This window comes from Branchiostoma lanceolatum, chromosome 9 (genome assembly GCF_035083965.1).
Source record: "Branchiostoma lanceolatum isolate klBraLanc5 chromosome 9, klBraLanc5.hap2, whole genome shotgun sequence".
In the NCBI taxonomy this organism is placed as follows: Eukaryota; Metazoa; Chordata; class Leptocardii; order Amphioxiformes; family Branchiostomatidae; genus Branchiostoma; species Branchiostoma lanceolatum.
Genome location: NC_089730.1, coordinates 8,840,043 through 8,863,659, shown reverse-complemented (window position 1 = coordinate 8,863,659; position 23,617 = coordinate 8,840,043). Strand labels below are relative to the sequence as shown.

The 23,617-nt window shown below is 41.5% G+C and overlaps 1 protein-coding gene across 3 annotated transcripts in view; it reads right to left on the bottom strand.

Moving 5' to 3' along the window:
* Window positions 1-21,124, bottom strand: part of LOC136441853 (nuclear receptor subfamily 6 group A member 1-like) — a 106,459-nt gene extending 85,335 nt beyond the window's left edge. The window contains exon 1 of one of the 3 annotated variants that reach the window (XM_066438382.1): window positions 20,801-21,124. In XM_066438382.1, coding sequence (XP_066294479.1) covers window positions 20,801-20,954 — 154 coding nt within the window. In that variant the 5' untranslated portion in view covers window positions 20,955-21,124. The remainder of the gene's footprint in view (window positions 1-20,800) is intronic. The other 2 variants (XM_066438383.1, XM_066438384.1) reach the window with 2 other exon arrangements.
* Between the last annotated feature and the right edge of the window lie 2,493 nt (window positions 21,125-23,617).

Here is a 23,617-nt window from a genome sequence, read left to right as displayed (position 1 = left end):
ACTCAATAATTCCAGAAAAATAATTTCAAGAATAGTTTACAAATCTGGATTTGAGTAGAACACAGTCATCCATTTGGTCTAGTATGTCTGGCACAAAAGAACAAGCATACAGTTTTTGTTATAACATCAAGTTAAAGAACTCTTTTTCGAAATTGTACCTTGAGCATATCTGCTATGCACCCAAAACAGCAAGTACAACCTGTACTTGAACCACGTGGGCAAAACATTTTTAAGTAATATTGAGCCCGAACGAGACCCAGAAAAATGTGCTTAATCTGCAGACTTTTTTCGAAGTCAACCATTCTACCAAGGAAACAGACATCTCTTCATTACAATTTGTGAAATGCGGCAAACTCTACTCACAGAAGGAGTGGTCCCAGGGAGATGTTTTGGAGAGACAATACCCAGCCTGCAAGAACGGAGAGTCCAGATGGATCCTTTTCTCCAGTCCCAACTGGGCCATGTTCAGTGGGAACAAACCTGTGCCCTCTACTCTTCCCCCGGATGTCACAACTAACTATTCAATTAGCACTTCCCGAGGAGGCGTCCTTGACTGGGGTGTCAGGGGTCCGGCGAGGGGTCAGCACGCCTCGTGTCCTCTCCGTAAGGCACGTGAGGACGAACAACTCCTGTCCGTGTCTCCGACACTTATACAGGTCAACTGATACTTGACTTAAATTGTTCCCTACGAGCCAATCGGATGGCGGGGGTCAAAAGTCGGGACCTATCCGCTGCCAGGGGCACCTACCACGCGACTCCTTTTTGCCGTCCTAAGTCAACATTCTTGCATAAATCTGAATTCAGGTTATTGTTGCGAATTTAATTGTTGCCAGCGCCCAATAAAAGGTGAGGCCATCCAGGTCAGGGAGCCAGGGCCTCTAGTGAAACAGCGCGCTTGCTTCTTTCTCATACCTTTCAAACAATTTCTCGCATAAATTTGAATGGCCAATCAGACTGGAGGGCAGAGCCATTCAGGGGTACAGCAGGCAAGGTCATGCGAGTCATGACCTCACAACAAGCTCCCCTAACCCCATATAATTTCTACTTTTTGATGACAGGTTGGGGGTATTCTCGCATACATTTGGAGCACTTTCTTCAAAGAAATCTAATTGTGTAAGCAGGCGTTGAATGCGTGCAGGCGCCAGGGTTAGGTATGCTGTGACCTTAGCAGTAGGAACAGACCTGAGTACATAGTCTGGCTCTTCAATGGTTCATGATTGAACAATTCAGTAGTCCCAGTCCCCAGTACTTCAGCAGACACTCGTGTTACAAACCTGGCTATAAAAAATGACTCCCCAACTCCTATTGTCGCAAACCTGGACTTGACAGATGTGGGGAAGCAATTTCTCACACCGTACATACGCAATGCGCGAGAACTGTATCATAGTAGATCTAAAACTCTTCCAGGGAACTCTCATCACAGTGATTGTGAATTTTTTTTCTGTGACACACTGGCATGATAATGCTTACTGATTTAGAAATGAATCTAAGTTGACCAACCATGTCAAGTACGATTGACTTAGATCGTGAGCAATCTGTGAAATCAAACTGTAGACTTTGGGATACAATATAAAAGTCTTCACCAACCTGAATAACTGAATATCAATGACATATAGTATGTTGGATATGAAATGAGAAGTGACAGATTATGCATCAGGTCTGAATGATCACTGTTATCATGCATCAACGATAATTGAGATATGACATGTTCTTTACATCACGTTTATCTGTGGAAATGTGTTGTCCTCTGACTGAGAGACATGTACAAGAAAACAAGATCAAAATATGTTGATGAAGGTTAGACAGACACCCAAGTAATATGCAAGGTTATAATTACTTTGATGTCGCAAGGTAACAGTTACTCAAGCAACTGACTAGGTTTTGGAAACGGTCAGACATTTCAGATAGAATCAACAAAAAGTAGTGGATGCTACCTAAAACTACCTTTCGAGGATGCTACCTGAAAGGTCTGACCGTTTTCAAAATCTGTTCAGTTGCTTGAGTAACTGTTACCTTGTGACATCAAAGTAGTTATAAGGTGGTCATATCTTGTTACAATGTACTCAAAAAACTTTTCTTTCCACTTTGCATGCAATTAAAAAAGGCAAGACATTGAGCCAGCCTTCGAAGTTATGAGTATAACTTTTAACTTTGTGTTTCTGAATAGACACAGGCATAAAAAGAATGTCATACATATACGATTTTTCCTATCTCTTTAGATCTAATTTTTCCAATCTGAAACATCTGCCTGGCTCTTTTAGTTCCCCTTCAAATTGGAGGATGCAGGTGTTGCGGTCAGAGTAATTGGCTGTCAGATTTGGAAAGTTTGCTTGTTCCAGTTCTTCCTCCTGAATGAGCAGATTTATGGGCTCGGGTCTAGTCAGGACAATGTAGGTGTAAAATACAGTGTGACACTGAGCTCCCATTGCCAGGCTGTTGTCCGGCGACCTGGGGCAAAGGTGAGCCCACCGCTGACCCCTCCCTTTCTCCGCAGCCAGCCAAGCGAGCGGACAGGTGGTCAGGCAGCAACCCGGGCACGCCTGAGACCTCGCCGCGCGCCGCATTCCCGTTCTCATTAATTCAATTGACACGAACGGGAGTTTATCTAATTTGCCCCCGTGCGAATGTCGCAACAGGTCATATTTGTTAGCGGTAATCGACGTTCGATGACAACGCAACAAGCGCAGAGGTTAAAGTGCATATCATAGCATCCCCAGGAGACCTGCTAATAGAGCTAGCTTCCTGTCGGAAGAACTGTAGAAAAAAAGTTATCTATTCATCCCAGCATTTAAATATCCGCACTGCAAGTAGAACGGGAAACGCCACAAATTCCTTTCAAAACTATCAATTTCTGATCAATACACAAAAGTACACACATTCATACTAACAACAGAATAGTTTAACATAAAAGCTACCACGTGCCACGAGTTTTACTTAATTACCAGTCTTCACAGCCAATTATGATACTTTGGTAACAATAAATGCTTCTACAACAACAAAAATGCCTGAAGGCACCTGAAATAAAAACACAAACTCACCTGGCAGGCGGTCAGGAAGAAGACACAGGGGAGCACATGGAAGAGAAGAACACCTGGTTAGAATTTGATTCACTAACTTGAACAAAAACATTGCCACCAATGATATTCCCATCCAATAAATACATCAATATTTATGCATACTTGGTAACATCGTAACACTTGAGATTGGTACGTTTTCAGCTCTCCATACAAATTATCACGGAACGTACGGGACTATTATGGTACAAACAGTTAGCCTATTCTTACTGGTGGGACCAGTAATAAGATAAAAATCTTGCAGTGAAATATTTGACATGCCATGTCTGTCATAACTTGTTCCATCTCTCTGCTAATACCATATGCAAATCAGAGTTTGCTTTTATTGATAATCAATAAATATTTCACAAGAGCTTACACCACTTTTATCTTGTCTTTCAAATTTACATATTTAAGAGAAAAACTATACATGCTGTGGGCCAACTGCACAGGGACAGGTTCGAACCACAGTCAATAGCGTATCAAATGTATAGTACATATCAACAATGCTTCCAAAAATTGTTCTTAGGGAGAAGGCAGATGCTGGCTCCAAGTCCAGGCAGCTGGACAGCTGGAAAGTGATATTTTCCGCCAACAATGAGGAATTCTATGGAGCGCATAGGAGATATACTGCCGTGTGTACACGCTTATCACACAAAATCGCTCCCACCATATATATGTCAGCGCTAACCATGGGTTTGATGTCCGAGCAAATTCCCGCATAGGTAAACAAGGATCCATCAACAGTGTGCCTCAAAGCGTGCATGGTAAGTTCCGTGAATTAATTGAAAAAGTGGCGCCAGCGTCCACAAAAACAAGTTTTACAGGACGAGCAGCACTGAAAGGGACCTGGTAGCAGAGGTCAAGTGTCACAACCCCGGGTCAGTCACCACTCATTAGCAATGCGCATATTAACAATGCCCACACGTGCCATTAGTGAAGTGTACCTACATCAATCTACCCAAACATTTGTTCTCAAAAGTGATAGTTTACCGTGGGAACTTTCTAACTGACACTTTCTGAACAGTAACTGTTTCAAAAGCTGTGTGAAACCGAAAACAGACAATAAAGGGGGCCTTTCAGCAGGAAGGTTGAGAACCTCCATGCATTCTGCTTTCCTTCAGTTATGGCCAAAGGTAATCAAGATTTTATGGCACCCAAGTGTATATGCAAAACAGCCCTTCAAGCTGCTCTTTCCAAAAACTAATTTTCTATCTAATACTTCATCCAATATTGAGATCCAACCCATTTATCATACGCTGTCACATTTTCTGTGCCATGTCGAACCTAGGCTCTAATTCAATTCCAAGATTGACACCATTCTTGGGGTGTACGCTGAGATAACACGCCTACCACGTGCTAGTTTGTCTTCTCCCGTACACGTGGCTTTTCCCGCGCAGAATTTGAATCAGCAAGGTCGCGAGCCAGCAACAGCAGGCCAGGGCGGCGAGGTCAAACCTCCTGACCCGGACAGTCATTAATAAGCCAAACGTCCAGAGCAAATATGGCCGTCGGGAGGGCAACAAAAAACTCATGATATTCCTGACACGTTCTATCTTTGCTTTCATGGTTGAGCTCAGTTTGTTTCAACTTCAACTACTTAGCAGTATCTTAACCTAAGTTCTAGTTACCAGTTGTACATTAACTTCATTACAAACTCCAGGTATTACACAAAGCACAAATCAATGTATGTCCCGCACTATACTAAAAACCTTCAGTTAGTACCATGACAAAATTTCAAGCTCTAGAAACAACCTTGTACTTAGAGCAAATAACATTATAGGTTTTGTGTCATCGTAGACTATCTATAACACCACAATCATTATCATGTCTTTAACATTGAAAGCCATGACCACCTGCATTAAACTCACAGGTAAAACAACTAGCATCCCAACAAAACAAGGACAGGTAGCCCAAAAAGTTCCTATAAAATCATCACCTCAAACCTCCTTGCCACACCTATGTAGCTAAAATTGACTTTGCATATGAATACAGTTTGGGAAAGTCTTGAGTCCTTGGGAAGTTAGATGTAATTCTACCCCATTGCAGCTACAAACTCTTTCAACTTGCAATTTTACATTTTCAGGATAGCGCTGTGGCACCAATACAGTAATTAACACTGTGATTTTCACAAGAAGCATTTTTTTAATGAAATGGAATTAAAATGGGAAGAGAGTTGGATCAAAATGCAAATATCATATCAATGCAGGTTTCCGATGGAAGCCAAAACTGGTACATCTTGTTTATGTTTTGTTGGGCATTACAGAAATAGGCCAACTTTCGACATAAAGGTCGGGTCAAAAGGCCAGACAACCTCCAATTTGATTTGTTTCCTGAACCTATTTCCTCTCAGCCTTGGTGAAAGCAGGAAAATGGTTGGGCATCCAGGGGTCACTTAACCGCTGACCCCCAAGGCATTGGGCTTTCCGAAAAGAGGAGTGCATGCTGACCCCGCTATTGCCGGCGCTTTTCTTCACGTGACCTTTCCCGCGGAAATTCAAACATAGCGTGGGTGAACGTTTGCAGGGTGCACATGTACCAACTTGCAGGGTTGAGTTCAGCCCAAGACCAAGGGGACCATTACATTACCCTTTGGAACCAGAAGTCATTTGCTTTAATGGTTTGCAGCTGCACTGGGCAAATGCTTCTTTCATGTTTCATTTCAAAATAAATTGAAATTTTCCATTCAGTAATAATGGTATCAAGATGCGGTTTCTACCCATACATTGTGGGTGTAGCTTGACACAGGTGGGCCAATATATGTATGGTGATATCAATCTTTGGACAGTTCCATATTCATTTGACAGTCAGAAGTATAACACAAAATGCATAACAATGGCCAGGTTGTATGTGATGTAACATATCTTTATCTTTTAACAGAGTTAGAAAGTATATAAATTCATTTTTGTCCTAAATCAGTAGTACAGAAGCTAGTGTAAAAAAACATACCCGATTCCAATTATATTCAGAAACTGGATATAATATTCATAAAAACAAAAATGCAGCATGCTCTCATGATTAAAGGATTTCGCTGAGGAATGAAGTAAGTTCCACTTTTCCAGGTAAACACGGTTTTTCCTGGATTATCAGACTGTATGTTGATATATTCAGAAAGGCCGTACAGTTCACAAGAGACTTATGGATTATGTGTCCGTTTCAGTCTTCCAGGCCATGCAAACTTTGGTCAAAGATCAGTCACTACTCACTGCTATTTATGCTTCAAAAGATGTGCTCTTGAAACTGTTCTAATAAGTGCAAAGGTAAGGTATGACAGTTTATTCAATGTAATACTGTAAATGCATTTAAGTTTGCATGGTTTTTATGCGGTAGGGCAGCTATACCGACTTTACAGATACAGATAATTGAAGGGCATTTCCAATGACATCATCTATGACTTCAGAATTTACATTCAATATCAATCACTACAGAGAGTAAAGACTATTCAAATCTTGTGAAGTTAGAATATAACTTGCTCCATAGTTATACTGTAAAAAAGCTTTTTTTCGTCACTTGAAATTCTGTACTTTTTCTTTTGTCTACAGGAAGTAATTTTGTATAAAGTTTCAAATGGACAGGGAAAAAATAGACCATAAAAGGAAAAAAAAGACAGAAGGCAAGAAAAATGTATCATACTTTGATACTCACATCTCACCTGATCACACCTGAAAATGTTTTTATTCATTTATTTATTTATCTATTGGTTTGGCTATTAAGTATGCACAGCCAGGGCTGCCCAACTAGCTTGTATGTTTTTATAGAAACCTATGAATAAAATCATATTTATGGTTGCATAAAGCTGTTCATTACACTTTACAGTTAAACAATTTTCACGTCTGCTCATAAAAACACACAGAAGGAGTTCTTGGTCTTCCTACACATTGGCTGTGCACACCACTGACAGCTCTCAGGATCTACTTTTGGCGCGTAAATTTAAACTTACAGGCAAGAATGCGAAACACTCCCAGGGTTCTGACCCCGGGTCACCACGGGTCACCGCTCCACCGCCAGCCAATCAAGGACTGTTATCAAGAATTCACTTACAGTGCGCATTTACGGAAGCACTGCACGGTTACCGCGCCACGATTTAAAATCAACTCGTGGAGAAAAAACAACACTATCCCTGAAAATTGAACTACGCCACCAGAGACTTGACGACAAAGTACTCCCAGCTTTTCTTCAACAAAAAGGCGCTGCCAAACTTATTTACCTGGAGCGCCCAGGGTTAGTCTTACATAAACATTAGTGACCTAGTTCTTTCACTTGCCATAAGAGCCACAGGCCTTGCCTCTGACCCCTGGACCCCACCACAGATTACCTGACTATCACTGACAGCCCTGCGGAAAACAGCCATGCAAATAACCCACACAACTTTGACTCCATCTTTCTCAACCTAACTTCAACCCTTACCAAAGAAGTCTGTAAAAATAGCTCGTAAACTGCTATATCAAGTCTGATCATGTATGCTGTTCACCTGTTTTGTCCACCTTTGGTTACCAAGCCCAAACCGAGTTGATTAATGGTCTGACTAGTAGAGAGATAGCAGAGGACACCTATTATGGAGGATTAGCACAGTTTAACCTTCAAATCAGTCTTACTATGCTATGACACTGTCTGCTTTATTGTCACAAGTTTGCATACTCAGCCAAAGATACGTTATAGAATCTAAAAATGCTTGTAACTTACGTAAGGGATAGAATATCCAGTAGATCTTGAACATGGTCCAAATCAATGTTTTTTTGCTTCATCTTTTGTTGGAACCCTCTTGACATTCTTCCTCTGGGTTTTTTAAAGTGTTTATCCGTCCTCCAGTTTTTCACATCACTCACCAATTATCAACCTAAGATGGATCGCCAATGCTGGTCATTTATCATCCCTTTCTCAGGCCCCACACTTCCATGAAAAATTGCAGCAGAAATTCACCCAGATTTTGGACCCTTTCATTTGGTCTCCTGTTTCATTACCATGACAATTCACACGTGCCACACGTCTCAGTGTTTCAATAGGCGAACCGGCTACTTCCACCTTTCGTTCAATCATTCTCCCCATCCTAGCATCCGAACATTTGTCAGCACCTATTCAAAAAACAATTACCACTGTCCATTCTCCTTATTGCACACCACAATGGCTCATCAATATTTGCCAAGTATTTACAAAACATCAAACATCTCTTAAATGTGCAGAGAGCTACAAAATGACAGTTCTTGGCTTTCAAAGATTCAATTTCCATTTTGGATTAGGAAGATCTTATTTGAAGGACAATGCATAGAAGTCCGCAAGTTGAAAATGTTTCAATCCCAAGCCATCTAGTCTATCAGTGATGCAAACACATATCAAACATGTAAGTGTGAAGATAGGTAGGCAGTTAAGTGTATATACTGTACTTCCTTTTTTACTCTACCTTAGTAAGTTAAAAACTCAAAGGAAGGAGGACATTTTTTTAATGTTCCTGACCCCTCCCTCAGACTAAAATGGAACAGGCCTCAGTGAAGTTGACAAAGTTAAGCATCTCAAAGTTGCTTATAAGATGAAATTTTACCTGGTTCTTTACAAATAAATGTGTAAGTTCACAGGATACATGATCAGTAGAGAAAACTGAAACAGTCTGAAACAGGCTGTATCCTATCATAACTCAGCTGTACAGCCTCCCATGTAGATACCAAAAATTGCAACTTGATCTGTAAAATATTTCCTTTGGCTAAGACTAGTAAGAGGTAAAAAAAAACATCCTACAAATACGATACTACAATCATCATGATTAGAATTTTGTTTGCAGCTCTCCACAAATCATGGCTATAAATACATCAATTTCTAAGTGTCTGTATTTGAGTTTGTGTTGACGAAAAGAAAAGCTTCTAATGCTCAGCAGTATCACGGTGATGATGACAAGGTGTCAGTACATGTATGTACCACAGCAGCCTCTTTCTTCTCTGCTGGGCCCCAGGACTGGACAGAGATCTGTTTACATAACCTTTCAACACTGGCTCCCAGGTTGGGGCCCCAGGGTATTGTGACCTCAATCTCATTCTGTGGGGCCTCTGAAAGGAAAAACATTTTTCAAGTAACCTCCATTGACAGGACTTCATTTTTCAGCTATTAGCAGCGTGGATCTCTCTGGGATTTCCGAGAACGTAAGCCTACGCGCAATCAATGGTAGCGCCTTCTACTGCTGTAACATTAGCCACTTTTCACGGGGGCGCAAATTAGCAGAGCCTGCTGATAGGTCAACAGTGGGGCTAAAGAGAGGAGAGGTTCTTCCAGCTTCTGTGATTGGACTGGCACCACGCCAGGTTACCACCTGTTGGCTGGACGGAGGGCCTCGCCCAACGCTCTACACGTCCGACCTAGTTCTTCACATACAATTACGCATCAAGAAGGTGGAATTGCCTTTCGGATTTCGCACACAGAAAGGTCCAGCTCTGGTAGTGTAATGTGATAGGACTGGCCATTGACCTTTGCACATGCTGGACAGCTGGTGGGGACCAAGGAGGTTTACATCTTGTGGATACTGGTAAAGGAAAACACTACATGTGGCTCAAAGCAGATACAGACTGTTCCTCAACATGACTTTTTATGTACACATGATGTAGTCTGTATGTCCATGTTTTATGTCCAGGAAGATTACCTACTTACATTTATCATGTTAGCTAATGGACTTAATAAAGGATCCAAGAATCCTCAACACTTGTTCTTCTCTCATGACTAACCTGCAAACACAAGTGTGTGGCGCTGTGGAAATTTGCTTGTTGGGTTGGAAAAAAGTCACCCAGTCAAAAGCTGACCTTCATGAGATGAAAATGATTAAATTTTTTTTTTTGTAAGCTTAAATTTTAAATCAAAGGACAGATTCTTTATAGAAGTTTTTATAGAAACAAAAATTTGCAGTTACAACACCTGCATTTCTTCACTTCAGGACATCTCTTCTTCTGTTGGTCCAATCATGAAAGTCACTAGAAGAACTTTTATTGCACTTTTATTACACAATCATCATCGAACCTTTCCTAAAACAGAACCTTATCTAATCTTTGTTGCAAATACTGTAATTCTTGTTTCTTTCACTGTAACTTTATGTTCACTGTTTTCATGGTCACCTCTGTACCGTGAATTAACTTATCATCATGTACGCTGGATAAATAAATTGAAAATTGAATCACCGTGAAAAACCTGTTCTAACTTTTTATGATTCCTTCACATATCAGTTCTGTAAATCACTTGCCGCAACCGTGAAGTCCATTTTCCTTACACCGTAAAATTTTGCTCCCGTGAAGATAAAGTGAATTACAGTAGCCTACAGGAAAAAAAAACTACAATATATCTCTATATATATATGGCAAATATTTACGTCATGGTGCCACCAGCATTGTTTATGAATAGCAGAATACACCAAATAGCAGTTACTCAAGCAACTGGATATGATTCTAATACGCCAAATAGCAGTTACTCAAGCGACTAGATACGTTTTTGGACAATCATATCCAGTTGCTATTTGGCGTATCTAATTACCTGGATATCTAACCTTCATGCACAGTAGCTTATGAATGCACAAATGCAAACCTGTGGTTATATCATCAATAGCCGGGTATGGCTGGAGGCACTGACCCTATTCTATCAGTAGGCACGTGGCCAGGCATTGACTTTACAGGCAATAAACTAGGTCGTGACCTAATCAAACATCCTGCTGTAGGCTGATGATGTTTGGGCCGGGAACTGGTCACATGGGGGTGATGAGAGGGGAGGGGGGCAGGGAATAGTCAATGAAAAGTGACCACTAAAGTACTCCACATACATGGACACCTTTTAATTATTTGGAAAAACTTTTTTTTCAAATGCTAAATCTAGATGATAGATCTTCACTGAGATCTTTACAGTAAGAATCTGATAAAAAGAGTTTGTAGAATTATTTGTAAATTTGTATGATTTTAAACGTTAGTTCGGATAGCTATGTGTGAGATGTGTTGCTGACTACGGTTTAGGGCACTTTTCTCTTTTGGCCTTTGGTATTTTGTACTGGTGAAAGATTTTGCAACAGTCTGAAACTGAAGAAAATTGCAAGGACATTTGCATAATTCATTTGAGCTGAACATCAAAAGAGTAAAAACATTACAACCAACAGAATGTCACCTGGTTTGTATAAAATGTATTGTAGAAATCATTTCTTGGAACCTATTCTAACACATAAAATTGTTGTATCAGCCATACAGGAAACCTTGAGACAAAACAGCAATCGTGAACTAGAGAAAATTCATAGCTAACTGCCTAACCATTTCAAAACATTAGTCTACAACATGTGATTACATAAATAGAGATGAGGCGTGACTCACAGGCTTGGCCTGATGTGTCCTGGTTTCTCCGATAGTTCTTACCACGTTTGAGTTTCATGGGAAACAAATTGAACAAGAACCATAACAACATTCACACAGGGTTTTTTGCAACCAAGAAATTTACCAATTTTGACATTCTATTGCAACCTGTATGAATTTCCACCTGCAAATAAGACGGGATGAAAGAAACATATTCTAAAAAAAGGAAACCTATCACAGATTACTTAAGGCTGGATGCCAGACCTCCAATCTCTGAAATATCTATCAATTTTGGAGATTGGGGATCTAGCATCCAGGTTGAAATGACTTCTGCTCAGCTGGAGTTACTTGGGAACTTCCAGGACATTGCAAACTGCAAAGAGAAATGTCCCAAGACACTTAAGTTGCTGAAATGCGGTTCAATGCTGGGTTACACGACTGTAGATTCAACCAAGTTCAAAGACACCAGACTTTACAGCTAAAAAAAATGGCAAAAATGACAAACAGCAAGTGACAACCTGCTAGAGAAGCCACCAAGTATGTATTGGTTACGGGACTAGGCAGCAGGGAAGAAAAAGAAAAGCTCGGAAAGCTGCCGCGCAGCAGAAAAGGACAGCCAGGCAGGAATGGGAAGTCAACCCCACATAGAGCACGACCCGAGGGTCCAATGTGAACACTGTGGCCGGAGGTTCAAGGCTCAAATTGGACTCCATAGCCACACGAGGACACATGCGACCCAAACAAATGATGGATGACAGTGGTCCTAGTCAGATTGAGGGACGAACCACAAAGGCAGCAGGGTGATTGTTTTTGCTACCTCGCTTTGTGTTGCCTGTCAATCTCTAAATTCCAATACCAGGTATTCTACCTTGGCGGCGGTCATAAATTGCTGCAATAGCAGCACACACTGGCATCATAATAACATACCAATATCAAATGACTAGCATGGCCTTAATCAATGTTACACTAAACACAGAGCAGTCATACTAACCACCAATGGTAACGACAATGCTATGGACCTCAGGACTGGTGGGAAAATCTGAAGACATCTCGGGTTGTTAATGTTACACCTGGCGTCTTTTCCCATTTACCTGGCGTCTTTTCTCAGTTGGCTCCACATGAAAAACATAGGTCTCACTTTTCCGAGAAAAGAGTGGGTTTTATAAAAATAAAGGAAGATTAATGAATTGGGCAAGGTCTTGAATATCTATTGGATTTGGCAGCTTGTGTGGTAGCCTGAACCTATCATCTTGAAAATGTGATTAATTGGTCTGGGAGTAGGTGTGGGTTAACTTAAAGGCTGGAGGAATTACACCCTTTAGGCCTCATCTTTTATTGTTTTCTTGCATTGCATGAAGACATGAACATACACCTCAAAGGAACTGACCTTGGAAAATATAGAATATAGATATACTTCTGGATGATATGGTAACAAACTAACAATATTTGTACAATAAATATGACCTGTGCATAGTGGTCGTATTTGGTCAGTGCTTTGAGTAACTACTATACTATGTACAGTTTTGATGTACTGGTATGTTGCTTGTGTTGGCGTTTCTTCTTCTATTGTATCGTCTTCTGTTGTCACATGTTTTCATAACAGTCTTCAAAACAGCAGTGACTTTTGGGGGGAACTGATTACATCTCTACAAGAAAATCAAAGGTTTATCAAAAGTCCTCCCAATGCAATTGTTCACCTATTGTTTACCTTGATGCAGAAAATGCTGGTCATGCTTTTTAGCTAATGCAAAAACAACTTCTCTATATTGAAAAAAAAACACTGTTGTTGTTTTAAGGTTGAAAATGTATCCTACAAAACATGGGAGTATATTATTTGAATTTGTGCTGATGTTGCAAATAATAAGGCATTTTTGTTTTGGTAAGGCACAAGCGTGTTCTTATCCCAGGATCTATTCCTTATCTCCCAGCATTCCTAGCAACTACAATCATCTTCAGAGGTCAAAGGGCATGTGTACTAAAGGTCCTTGGCCTAAAAAAAAGTAGGTTATTGGGTTTGGGGCACAAGTGGGACAAGCTCCACTCAAAGTTTGCCTTACTAAATGGCGCGGCAACAATCGTGTGTATACCTACATTTCGTCTTAGCGCCAAGTGCTAGGAGAGAGAGGTTGAGAGAGATTCACCTTTTGGATGTCCTTTCTGGGAACTGGTCTTTCTGCTTTGTAGGGACCATTGTCTTGAAACCAGTACCGGTAGCTGCTTCTGTCTTGAAGCAATGGAAATAGACCAAAAATATTTTAACACCGACAGTACCAGTTTTGAATCTAAACCCTGGCAAGAAGTAGAAATTTTCAAATGATTGACATGAAATTGAAAATTTGAACACTCATGTTCTGAAATGCCAGAAACCACCTGTACCAAGTTGGTACATTTCTTTTATGTCTTTTCTGAAACTTTGCGATCCTTTCCGTACAAACAGGGTTTTCTCTCCAGTTTTCTCTAACATCATATGGTCAAAACGTTTTACTACACAGGAACACCCTGGCAAGACTTCTTCAATCAGACTTTCCCCAAATCAATCTACTCTCCAAGCAGAGGTTGGTGGAGACCATTGTGACCTTATTATGCTATGTCCTGTTTTCTGTCCGCGGTGGAGAATGCGGACAGAAAACGGGGCATGTGATAAAAAGGTCACAATCTTCTCCACCAACCTCTGCTTGGGGAGTAGAATCAATCCTTATTAGTGTCATGGTAAGTTAGACTGCAGTTTAAACCCTTCCTGGTTGGCCATCTCCCCATTGTTCCCCTACACAAACATGGCACCCCAACCTCACATCTATCTGGTTTACCTGTCAGCATTTCAGGGAGGGGCCATTGTCTCCTCAGGTGGAAAATTGGACTTCAGACTTCCAACAGGTTTGTCAAGAAGTTCCCACGCACCTTAAGAAAGGAGCTTTCCGGGCGGGGTCTTGATATTAACTACCTTATCCAAATGTCGGATAGAAGTTTTCTGTATGCTGTATATCACAATGCTTTGCATGGTGGAAAGGTGATACCTTACCATTTGTTTTCAAAGAATTCAATAGTCTGAGCTTGGGAACAGATCAGATAAAGATCAATGATATATTCCCAATGGCAACTCTGATCATCCAGTTTCAATAGTCTACAGGCTAAACATTTGTCACAACTCCCTCTTGCATTTTTTACTTTGTCCATGGACATTTTCTAAGTGGCAGCTCGACATGTGAAATTAAGAAGATTTGTGATCTTTAATTTTCCTTGGGTTAAATTCTATTGACCTTCTTAGTAGTAGGCTGTTACTATTTTTTTTAAAGTAAGGAACAATAGCTTGGCTATTCAATGATAAAAACGGACGTTACTTTAACTTCTCAAACGTTTGTTCGAACCTTTGTTTACTCATGGGAAACTTGCATCGCCCTGTAGGCCGCTTGGTATATTGCGGTCATGAGGGACGAGGTAAGGGTCAGATAAAATATAACAAAGAGACAGCTTACATGTATTTTTGTCTCAAAATCATGAAGATTATATTTGAAAAATCTCACATCTTATCACAAATCACAGAAGGTGAAATAACAAATTTCTCGCTATCGAATACAAGTCCAGATAATAACATACCTAGTTCCCAGTCCTGACCCAAATACCAACAAAAACGATAACCCCAATACCGTGCCCATCATACGCAATCACAAGCGCTTACAGCACACTCAAAACGCTTCCTGAAATGACCCAGATAACCGTCTGATATAAAATATCTTAGCCTTCAGAAAGAGATGGTCGTGTAGTGTACATTTTCACTGTTGCAGTTGTTTAATTAGCAGGTTCTTTCAAAAAACTACAGAAACATTATACTCATGACCCAGTAAAAGCAGCAGCTACAAAAGATGACACACTTCCAGAAAAGAAAAATGTAAGCTATGCTCTTACAGCAAACAACTCAAAAGATTAAACTTACCATACCACAGTAGCCTCTCCATGTCTCCGTTACATGATTGTTGGAAAAAGGAATCTAACGAGAATACAGTATGTCGCCGGAAGCAAATTGTTGTGTTGGTTTCTTTTTTCCTGAAACCGTGAACCATGATGGTGTGATGGTTGTCGGTTTTTGCAAATTTCTATGGTAACTCAACCACTAACTGTGGCAAAAACACTGGTTCAAGTTGTGTGTGACGTCTAAAATACAACATCATACTATTCATAGAAAGTACTGCTTTCACAAATGAACTTGTTCTTTCCAGACTCCCTTTTGAAGATTACCAGGTCTTGGGTGTAAAACTTTGAAAAGAAAAATACATTAACTGACGAGCAACACACGGACACATATGTGAAAGTGGGATATGCCAACTTGTACTTGAACTTGTATCTTTTTTCAATTTTTAATTCAAATTGATATTGGCATGGACATTTTAATTCTTGAACAAACTTTAAATCTTATATGTATAAATATAGCATATAAAAGACAAATAGATTGAAGATTCTTACACAAGATTTACAGTATAAATTTAATGTTCTTTCGATGTGGTCATCAGTCTGCAAAGTAGATGTATATGTCTTTTCAATTTGAAAGAAAAAATGTACATAGTCTACATGTTCACCAATACATTGAAACAAAAGCTGTATGTTGCTATTCACTTTAGTGAATGACTAGAGGCCATCAACAGCCTAGCCTGTAGGTTCAACATTTCTTTGTCTCAAATTCTGGACAATTTCATTTTCCCTCCCTTCTTCTCAATTAAGGTTTCCTAAAAAATTTGCATCTATTTTTCTTTGTTACACCTGCACACATCATAGTTCATAAGTGACTCATTTAGGGCAAATTAACTCACACAAATGAACTCTTCCCTAAGTGGGATGAACTGCTATTTTGACATAATTCTGCCTCAACATATGGTAGCTTATAAGTTTGAAATAGTTGTTTGTTACACCTGAAGAACAGTTCATCTGTTTGAACACAGTGTTTGTCGATGAACTAAACCGTCCTTTTCCAAATAACGGAACAGGCATGAAGAGCTTGGTAGGACAAAGGGCTGGTGGGCCCTCCTGTTTGGATACAAAATGGACATCAAAGAGAGATCCTACGTTGTGAGCCAGGTTGACTCATCTCTCTTTAAATCAGACTTGATTTTGTCTGAAAACCCAAAGAATCAATCATTACATCCGTAAGGAGACAGGCAGAGGGAGTAAATTAAATCAAGCCGACTGTGATGAACAGAAAACAAGACTTGGAATGATGATGTTAGAGGTTGTCAAGTGACCTTTTCCTAATAGGCGAATGCAGGGTTCAACGGTTGCCTTGTTTGCCTGACCCCCATTCTCCATAGGGAGGGGACAATGAGCAGGCAGCACCCGATCTCCATGCCTCACCCAAAACAATTCACTCCATGCTAATCCATACCCAGGAAGAGCGCTTATCTAAAGACAAGCAGAACCTGGAGATTCATTGTTGGTGCAGTCCCTGTAAATTATGGCAAAACTAAAAATGTATCTTCTTCTTTTCACAAAGAAGCAAATCTACATCAGCGTAGCATTGCTTCTCATAAAAATGATAAAGCCAAGTATGCTCTTTCGTGAGTGATCATTACCTTCTTCTGAAGCAACTGAATGAGTTCTGTTGTAAACAAGGTAGCAGAACACAGTTTTCGGCCTATGGGGGTTTCTATAGTTAAGGACCACAAAGTGACCCACATCGACGTGGATAAAATCATAGTAGGGTACCCTACAAAATCACGACAAACGAATATGTTGAAGTCGAGGGTACGATCTACAAAATAACTGAAAAGCAAAAAAATTTATGGTTTTTTAACAATTTGACGGCCACTTTGATATGGGGTCATGCGGGGTCATGCGGAAGTGAAGCCGACTCACCTCGGCAGGCAGCTGCAAAGGTCACGCGCATTTATACGCCGAATGGGAAAACTGCACAATCTCATTCCTACGATCTAAAAGCCCACTTATTATACTACCATACAGTAAAGTTCGTGCCTCGCTGGCATTCACGTCAGCGATTTTACATACGGTTCAAGATTTAGGGCGCACTATTTTCTTACCCCTACGTCACAGACTCCGGGGGTCGCGGCGAAATACTGTGTACTCATACCTTAAGCAACCTTGAACTTGATTTTTTTTCCATTCAATCACTAAAACAACTCAAGCTGGAGATATGTACCAAATTATAGCTCAGAAATCCGAATGGTTCTTGGGATATCGCCAACTTTGCACTTTTGTGCCCTGCATAGGTATAGGCCCCGTACACGGCCTATCTGAGGGGCGGTTTAATGGTCTCGCTATCTGGACAAATTTACTATTCTGGCTAACTTTCTGTTCTGAAAAGGGTTCATAGGTTCATCTGCTAACATTCTGAGTCATTTAGAGTTGGGTTTAGGTTTAGTTGCGCCAGAAAAGGGGGGGGGGGGGAAGACGCGTTTCGGGCCAATGCCACTTCCACGCCAAGTCCCATAGTTAAGCATAGGGAGGCGCTTATAGTGGCCGTTACCATGGAAACGGCGGTCTGACGGTAAAAACAACGGGTGCATTCCAAGCGAACCGACGCCAATGGTTGATATATCATGCAAATTTGGCGTTATACAACGTCGTTGGCCCATAAATGGCCAATTCCCGATGTGGTTCAAGGTAGCAGAACACAGTTTTCGGCCTATGGGGGTTTCTATAGTTAAGGACCACAAAGTGACCCACATCGACGTGGATAAAATCATAGTAGGGTACCCTACAAAATCACGACAAACGAATATGTTGAAGTCGAGGGTACGATCTACAAAATAACTGAAAAGCAAAAAAATTTATGGTTTTTTAACAATTTGACGGCCACTTTGATATGGGGTCATGCGGGGTCATGCGGAAGTGAAGCCGACTCACCTCGGCAGGCAGCTGCAAAGGTCACGCGCATTTATACGCCGAATGGGAAAACTGCACAATCTCATTCCTACGATCTAAAAGCCCACTTATTATACTACCATACAGTAAAGTTCGTGCCTCGCTGGCATTCACGTCAGCGATTTTACATACGGTTCAAGATTTAGGGCGCACTATTTTCTTACCCCTACGTCACAGACTCCGGGGGTCGCGGCGAAATACTGTGTACTCATACCACAACAGCAGTTGTCTCTCAAGGGGTTACTTCTCTTTGCTTTTACTGCAGATAAAGCTATCATAACTGACCATAAGATTCAGCATCTATAAGCTTCGGTGGCCCTTTTTCTGATTTTTGCTCATGAGAAAAGCAATGGTTTGTGGGCTTCAACCAACCTGGAAGTCTTCGATTCTGGAAAGAAAAACGAAGAAACACCCTACACCATATTTAGACCATCAGATACTATCTAATCATTGGCAATCACTGAATCAGTAGTGTCCTTGGTATAAGCACTATCCAAATATTGGACATTTCCACATTTTATTCAGAGTATTCTCCTATAGAATCTAGTATTTTCCCTCCTAGGCTTAAGATGGACCAGTGACTGGGTAAGGATTGCTGGGGGAGAGACTTGAAGTGAAAAAGAAAAAAATACCCAAGGCCAATGTACATTTTGCAAACACAGAACAAAACAACAGCAAAATGGCACAATGAAGTTAGAAGCCAAACTTTGTAGGAAATCATTTACACTGGGAACCATTGGGTGATAAAATAGGGAAAGGACATGATCATACCATCCTGTCTCCCACAAAACCTTTCAATTCCAGTTGAATGATTTTTCTTTCCATTCCTGGCACTTGTAACTTGGCTTGTTTTGTTCAATTGTAACAGCAAGGAGGTTATAGCATAGGGCCTAATAAAGACCATAATCACATCTTTTCAAGTACCATATTGCCACCACACCATTCTGTGACAGAGAAAATGGGTGATGAAGCAAGTATAACCGCTGATACGAAGGGGGCTGAATTTGGGGTCAGGTTTAGTCCAGCCCTTATAGAGACATTTGGCATCTGGGGGACAAAAGGGTGCGGCCCTGGACATGACCTGGTCAACCCAAGGTTACCTCACTTCACAGTCCACAAAACGCTTCCAAAACTTCACCCGCAAAATCCGGTATTCACAACGTATAAACACATAAACAGAAGCGTCCACTGCTTGAAAACTTGATGTGCGTTGGATAGGTTCAACCTTTTCTAGTACATACTCTGCTGTTGCACCTCAGTAACAAGAAAATACTGTGAGAAAACTGTTGGCTGTCCAGAATCGGTGAAGTTACTCCATAACATCCTGTATTACAGCATATAAATGTTACATGACACTGTAACTGTTTGGAGCTCTTTAACAAGGAACCATGTGAGTGTGTGTATGTGATACTACAGGAGTCTGTAGTTTAATAGAATCTTTTTTATTGAAGATCGTGTGTGTAAGGTTGGCTCCAGATATGCCCAGAGCCATTGTTCCAAGGGCACACAATGAGATAGGGTTAGTGGCCTGGGAAAAATAAGCACCCCAGCTGCTGACCATCCTCAATAGCTGACCATGACAGATGAAAAGAAGTAACCACGGACAAAGGGCTGACCGGGGCAAAAAGGGAACCCCTCGGTCATGGTGAAAATCCGCCGCCTTTCACATGGATACGAGGACTGGAAAGGCGGACAAAACAGTCGCCTTAGAGCAGGACAAGGTCTCTAAAAACTGAAAATTGCCCGTCGCCCCCACCGCTGGCACCCGATCATTTTCGTGTGAACTCGTGAATTTTTACGTGTGTGAAACGAGCTCTGGGGGACACAAAAACAAACCTGAAATATTCATCATCATCAACTAACAACGTAGTAAGTTTCATAGCACGCATACGTCTAACTTGTTTCGTGTAAAATACTGTAATCTACACCGTAAAAAAACGCAGAAGCCGGTGATCTGTAACCGACATCACACCACTCCGACCGGCGGGAACGAGTCGTCATAATCCCGCCCGGGTTGCCTAATGTTTACCGAACAAACTCTACAACCAGGAGTGTTTTCCTTTCAGAAAAACGTGGCACACATTGCGTACGAAAACTCACTCCACAGAACACTCATCTGTGCTGTTTCCAAACTACATCTTAGCTTATATGGTACGAAAAACCGATCAGGACTTTGATGTTCAAACGGAGAGCGATTCCCCTGTGCAGTTCCCTATAAACATCGACCCGCCATTCACACATACACGCCACACACAATCACCTGTTAAAAATTTGCATTTCGCAACCTGCGTGCATTTTTACACAAACTTTAATCAACCACCGAGCCAGCAACAACAACTTTCAACCTGTGCCGGGCGCCGATCGTGAACACGGCGCGGCCGGCTCGGTTCAACCGAGGCGGGCGGGCGGAGAGGGGAAAAGCAGCGCTGTTGTCGTTGCCGGGCTTTTGAACTGAACTAGTCCTCCTATCCAGGACGGCGGTCGGCCGGGGCCGGGGAAAACCACGTTGTACCACGCGGTAAACGTGCCCTACTTCCCCACATACACGATACATAATATTTGGGCTACAGGACGGGGACTTACTTGGTGAAGCGGGTGATACACCGGCAGCGGTTGTCACGGCCAGCGGACTGGCCTGACCGAGGCGAAGGGAGCCGGGGAAGGCCGGGGACGATGCCGCCGAGCCTCCTCCCGGCACGCCCCCAGCGCCAAGGCCGGGACTTCTGTCCATGTCCATCGGTGACTATTGTCTTGAGGTAGTTGAGGTTACAGGTGGAGGTCTGATCGTCCTTCCTAGGATCGCATGGCCCGGCGGACAGTCGGGTTCAAGCAGTATCTTCCGTCCAGCTAAATGTATGGCGTGCAAGATTCAAACCCGCACCGCGCACTTGACCTAGATTTTCCTTTGTAGCAATATATCCCTCCGCGGAACAACATTGGAAGTCTTCCCTTCCCAGTTGTCCTGTTCTCTCCTATTTCGGTCTAAAATTCAAAGATCAAAGTCGTGACATTTTTGCGCATAAGATGATATATTGATATTACACTTGACGTATTCTGTATCATTTAATACGTCAACAAGGTGGAACTATTTCTTGTCCGCAGACAAGGGATCGCGGAGGCTGTGGGCACGTGCAGCGGTGGGTCAAGCCTCATGACCTTTGGACATTTACATACACCCACAATCCTCCAACTTGCGATTTGCATTTGGATGAGGGGCTGACCTAGTTTCTAAGGACATGCGCATACACCTGCTGGGACGTGCCCCGCCCATCATCAGCAGGACAGGTCAGTTTTCAACCAGGGCGGCACGGAGGGACAGTCCCCTAATCAGTAACACGGCTTCCATGCCGGGACAGCAACAACACGCACCGGTCATAGTGCACGGCCTTCACAGTATTCAGCTCGTGCTGTATAATAGTGTATTCAGCTCGCGCAATTCCATTATCTCAGATTAGCTTTCCACGAAAACACTGTCCCAGCTAGCAAAATGAGCATCAAACAACATTAAGAAGAACTGCTCCTGGCAGAAACAGTATTTCCTGGGAAAGCTAATTTGAGCCGGAAGGCAACCGAACGAGTTGGCAGTACTGTGAAGGCCGATTGGCAGTATCAGCATGGCTAATGAACACACATCATAATGAGAAATATAAGAATCAATGTGAACCTTTCCGAGTGCGATCTTCTGAAAAACAAGAATACTAATCGAAGAATGAAGAGTTTGTTCTAATTTCATCGGACAATTTAAGACCCTGCTGGCCACAAATCGTATTTACGTTGTAAGCCGGCGACTCTATCCACGTACCACAGTACTTTGTATGGCACCGCATATTATTTGATGTAACGCGATAGTTTCAATACATCCACCATAAGCTTGATTGAGTCTTTGATCCATTTATTGCAATCATAGCTACGAGATTTTCAGCTTTCTGTTGAAATCGCTTGTCTGTATCTTCTGATAGTTCTGGTTATGGCTTGTTTTGGAACAGCATTATTGATTCATTGCAGTATCTATCTCCTAGTAACGTGTGTGCATCATATTTTCATATCGGTCATCTTTTCGATATTTCATCTTTTGAAGCAGAATGCTTCAACATTCACATTTCACAACGAACCAATGGAAAGAAGTAGTTGTTTGTTTATTATCATTATCATTGTTGTTGTTGTTATTAAGCAACATTGACGTCACAATCTTTATCCCAGACAAATACCATGATACATGTGGCCGCACACAATTTAACGTTGCTTACGTGACGTTACTTAGTAAACAAGGGTTTAATTTGCGAGGGCAACATGAAGCAATGCATAGAAAAAGTATACAGACAGCGCAAGTTAACAATGGTAACAAGTGGAACAAGTGACTATTCTAAGAACTGTTACGGAATACAATCTAAGCTTTTTGGGTTTGACTTATTGGACGGAGGACGAAAATTTTAATCTCCGCTTGAGAAAAATCCCAGTCCTAAACCAGAATATCAAACGGTTGGTCCCTACTGTCTCCAGTAGAGGTGGGTGGGGGTATACTCAATAATCTAAGCCAATAGTAGGCCTCCTCTGTGCCCAACTCGGCCCGTCTCCATCGATCGCGTGAATGTAAAACCATGTACCGTACGATGGGTACAACTGCTTCTGCAATCAGCCCGGGTCAAACGACCTTAGCTGGGAACAACCTTATCGGGTCACGGGAGGTAAATATGGAGGGAAACACGGAAAGTCGTTGTTGAATGAGGCCAAAATGTTGGCATCGTAAGGATTACAATATATACGAGTCGATGGTCGGAAAACATTATACAGTGCTAGTACTGTGCTACACATTTGACTTTTTTCTAATCTAATGTGCCAAGAGCCTTGTCTATCCATCTAACGTTAACTATGAAACATGTTCCATGTACAAATACAATAATTCATATAACGCAATAATTAGATAATGAAAGCAAAAACAAATATGTGATATACGAGAGAGCTGTTGTGCGTAGTGTGTGTTTTAATTTTGCATGTTGTGTCATTTTGGCAGGATGCAATAAAGTAATCATACAATCAATGGGAAGCGCAATTTCTGCACTCTTTGCACGATTTGTGCTTATATAATGAAAACCGCAATAAGATCTTCAAAGTGGTCATAGGGACTAAAATCGATGTCATGATACAGTCCTTTGAATGGATTCTAATTTGTTTCAGGCTCCATTCTGTACTGCAATAAAGACTAATGGAATCTAATACATTCTGTTTTGTACTGTCAAATCAACGTACGTTTACAATATCGTTTAAATGGTACAATGATAGTCTAGTGTATAGAACTTTGGACTGAAAAAAAACGGTGTCTTGAGGGAGAAGATGTACTTTCCAACACAAGTATACTGCCTGAGATCGCTAGCCAGGCAAAAGAATACGATCTGCCTTGAG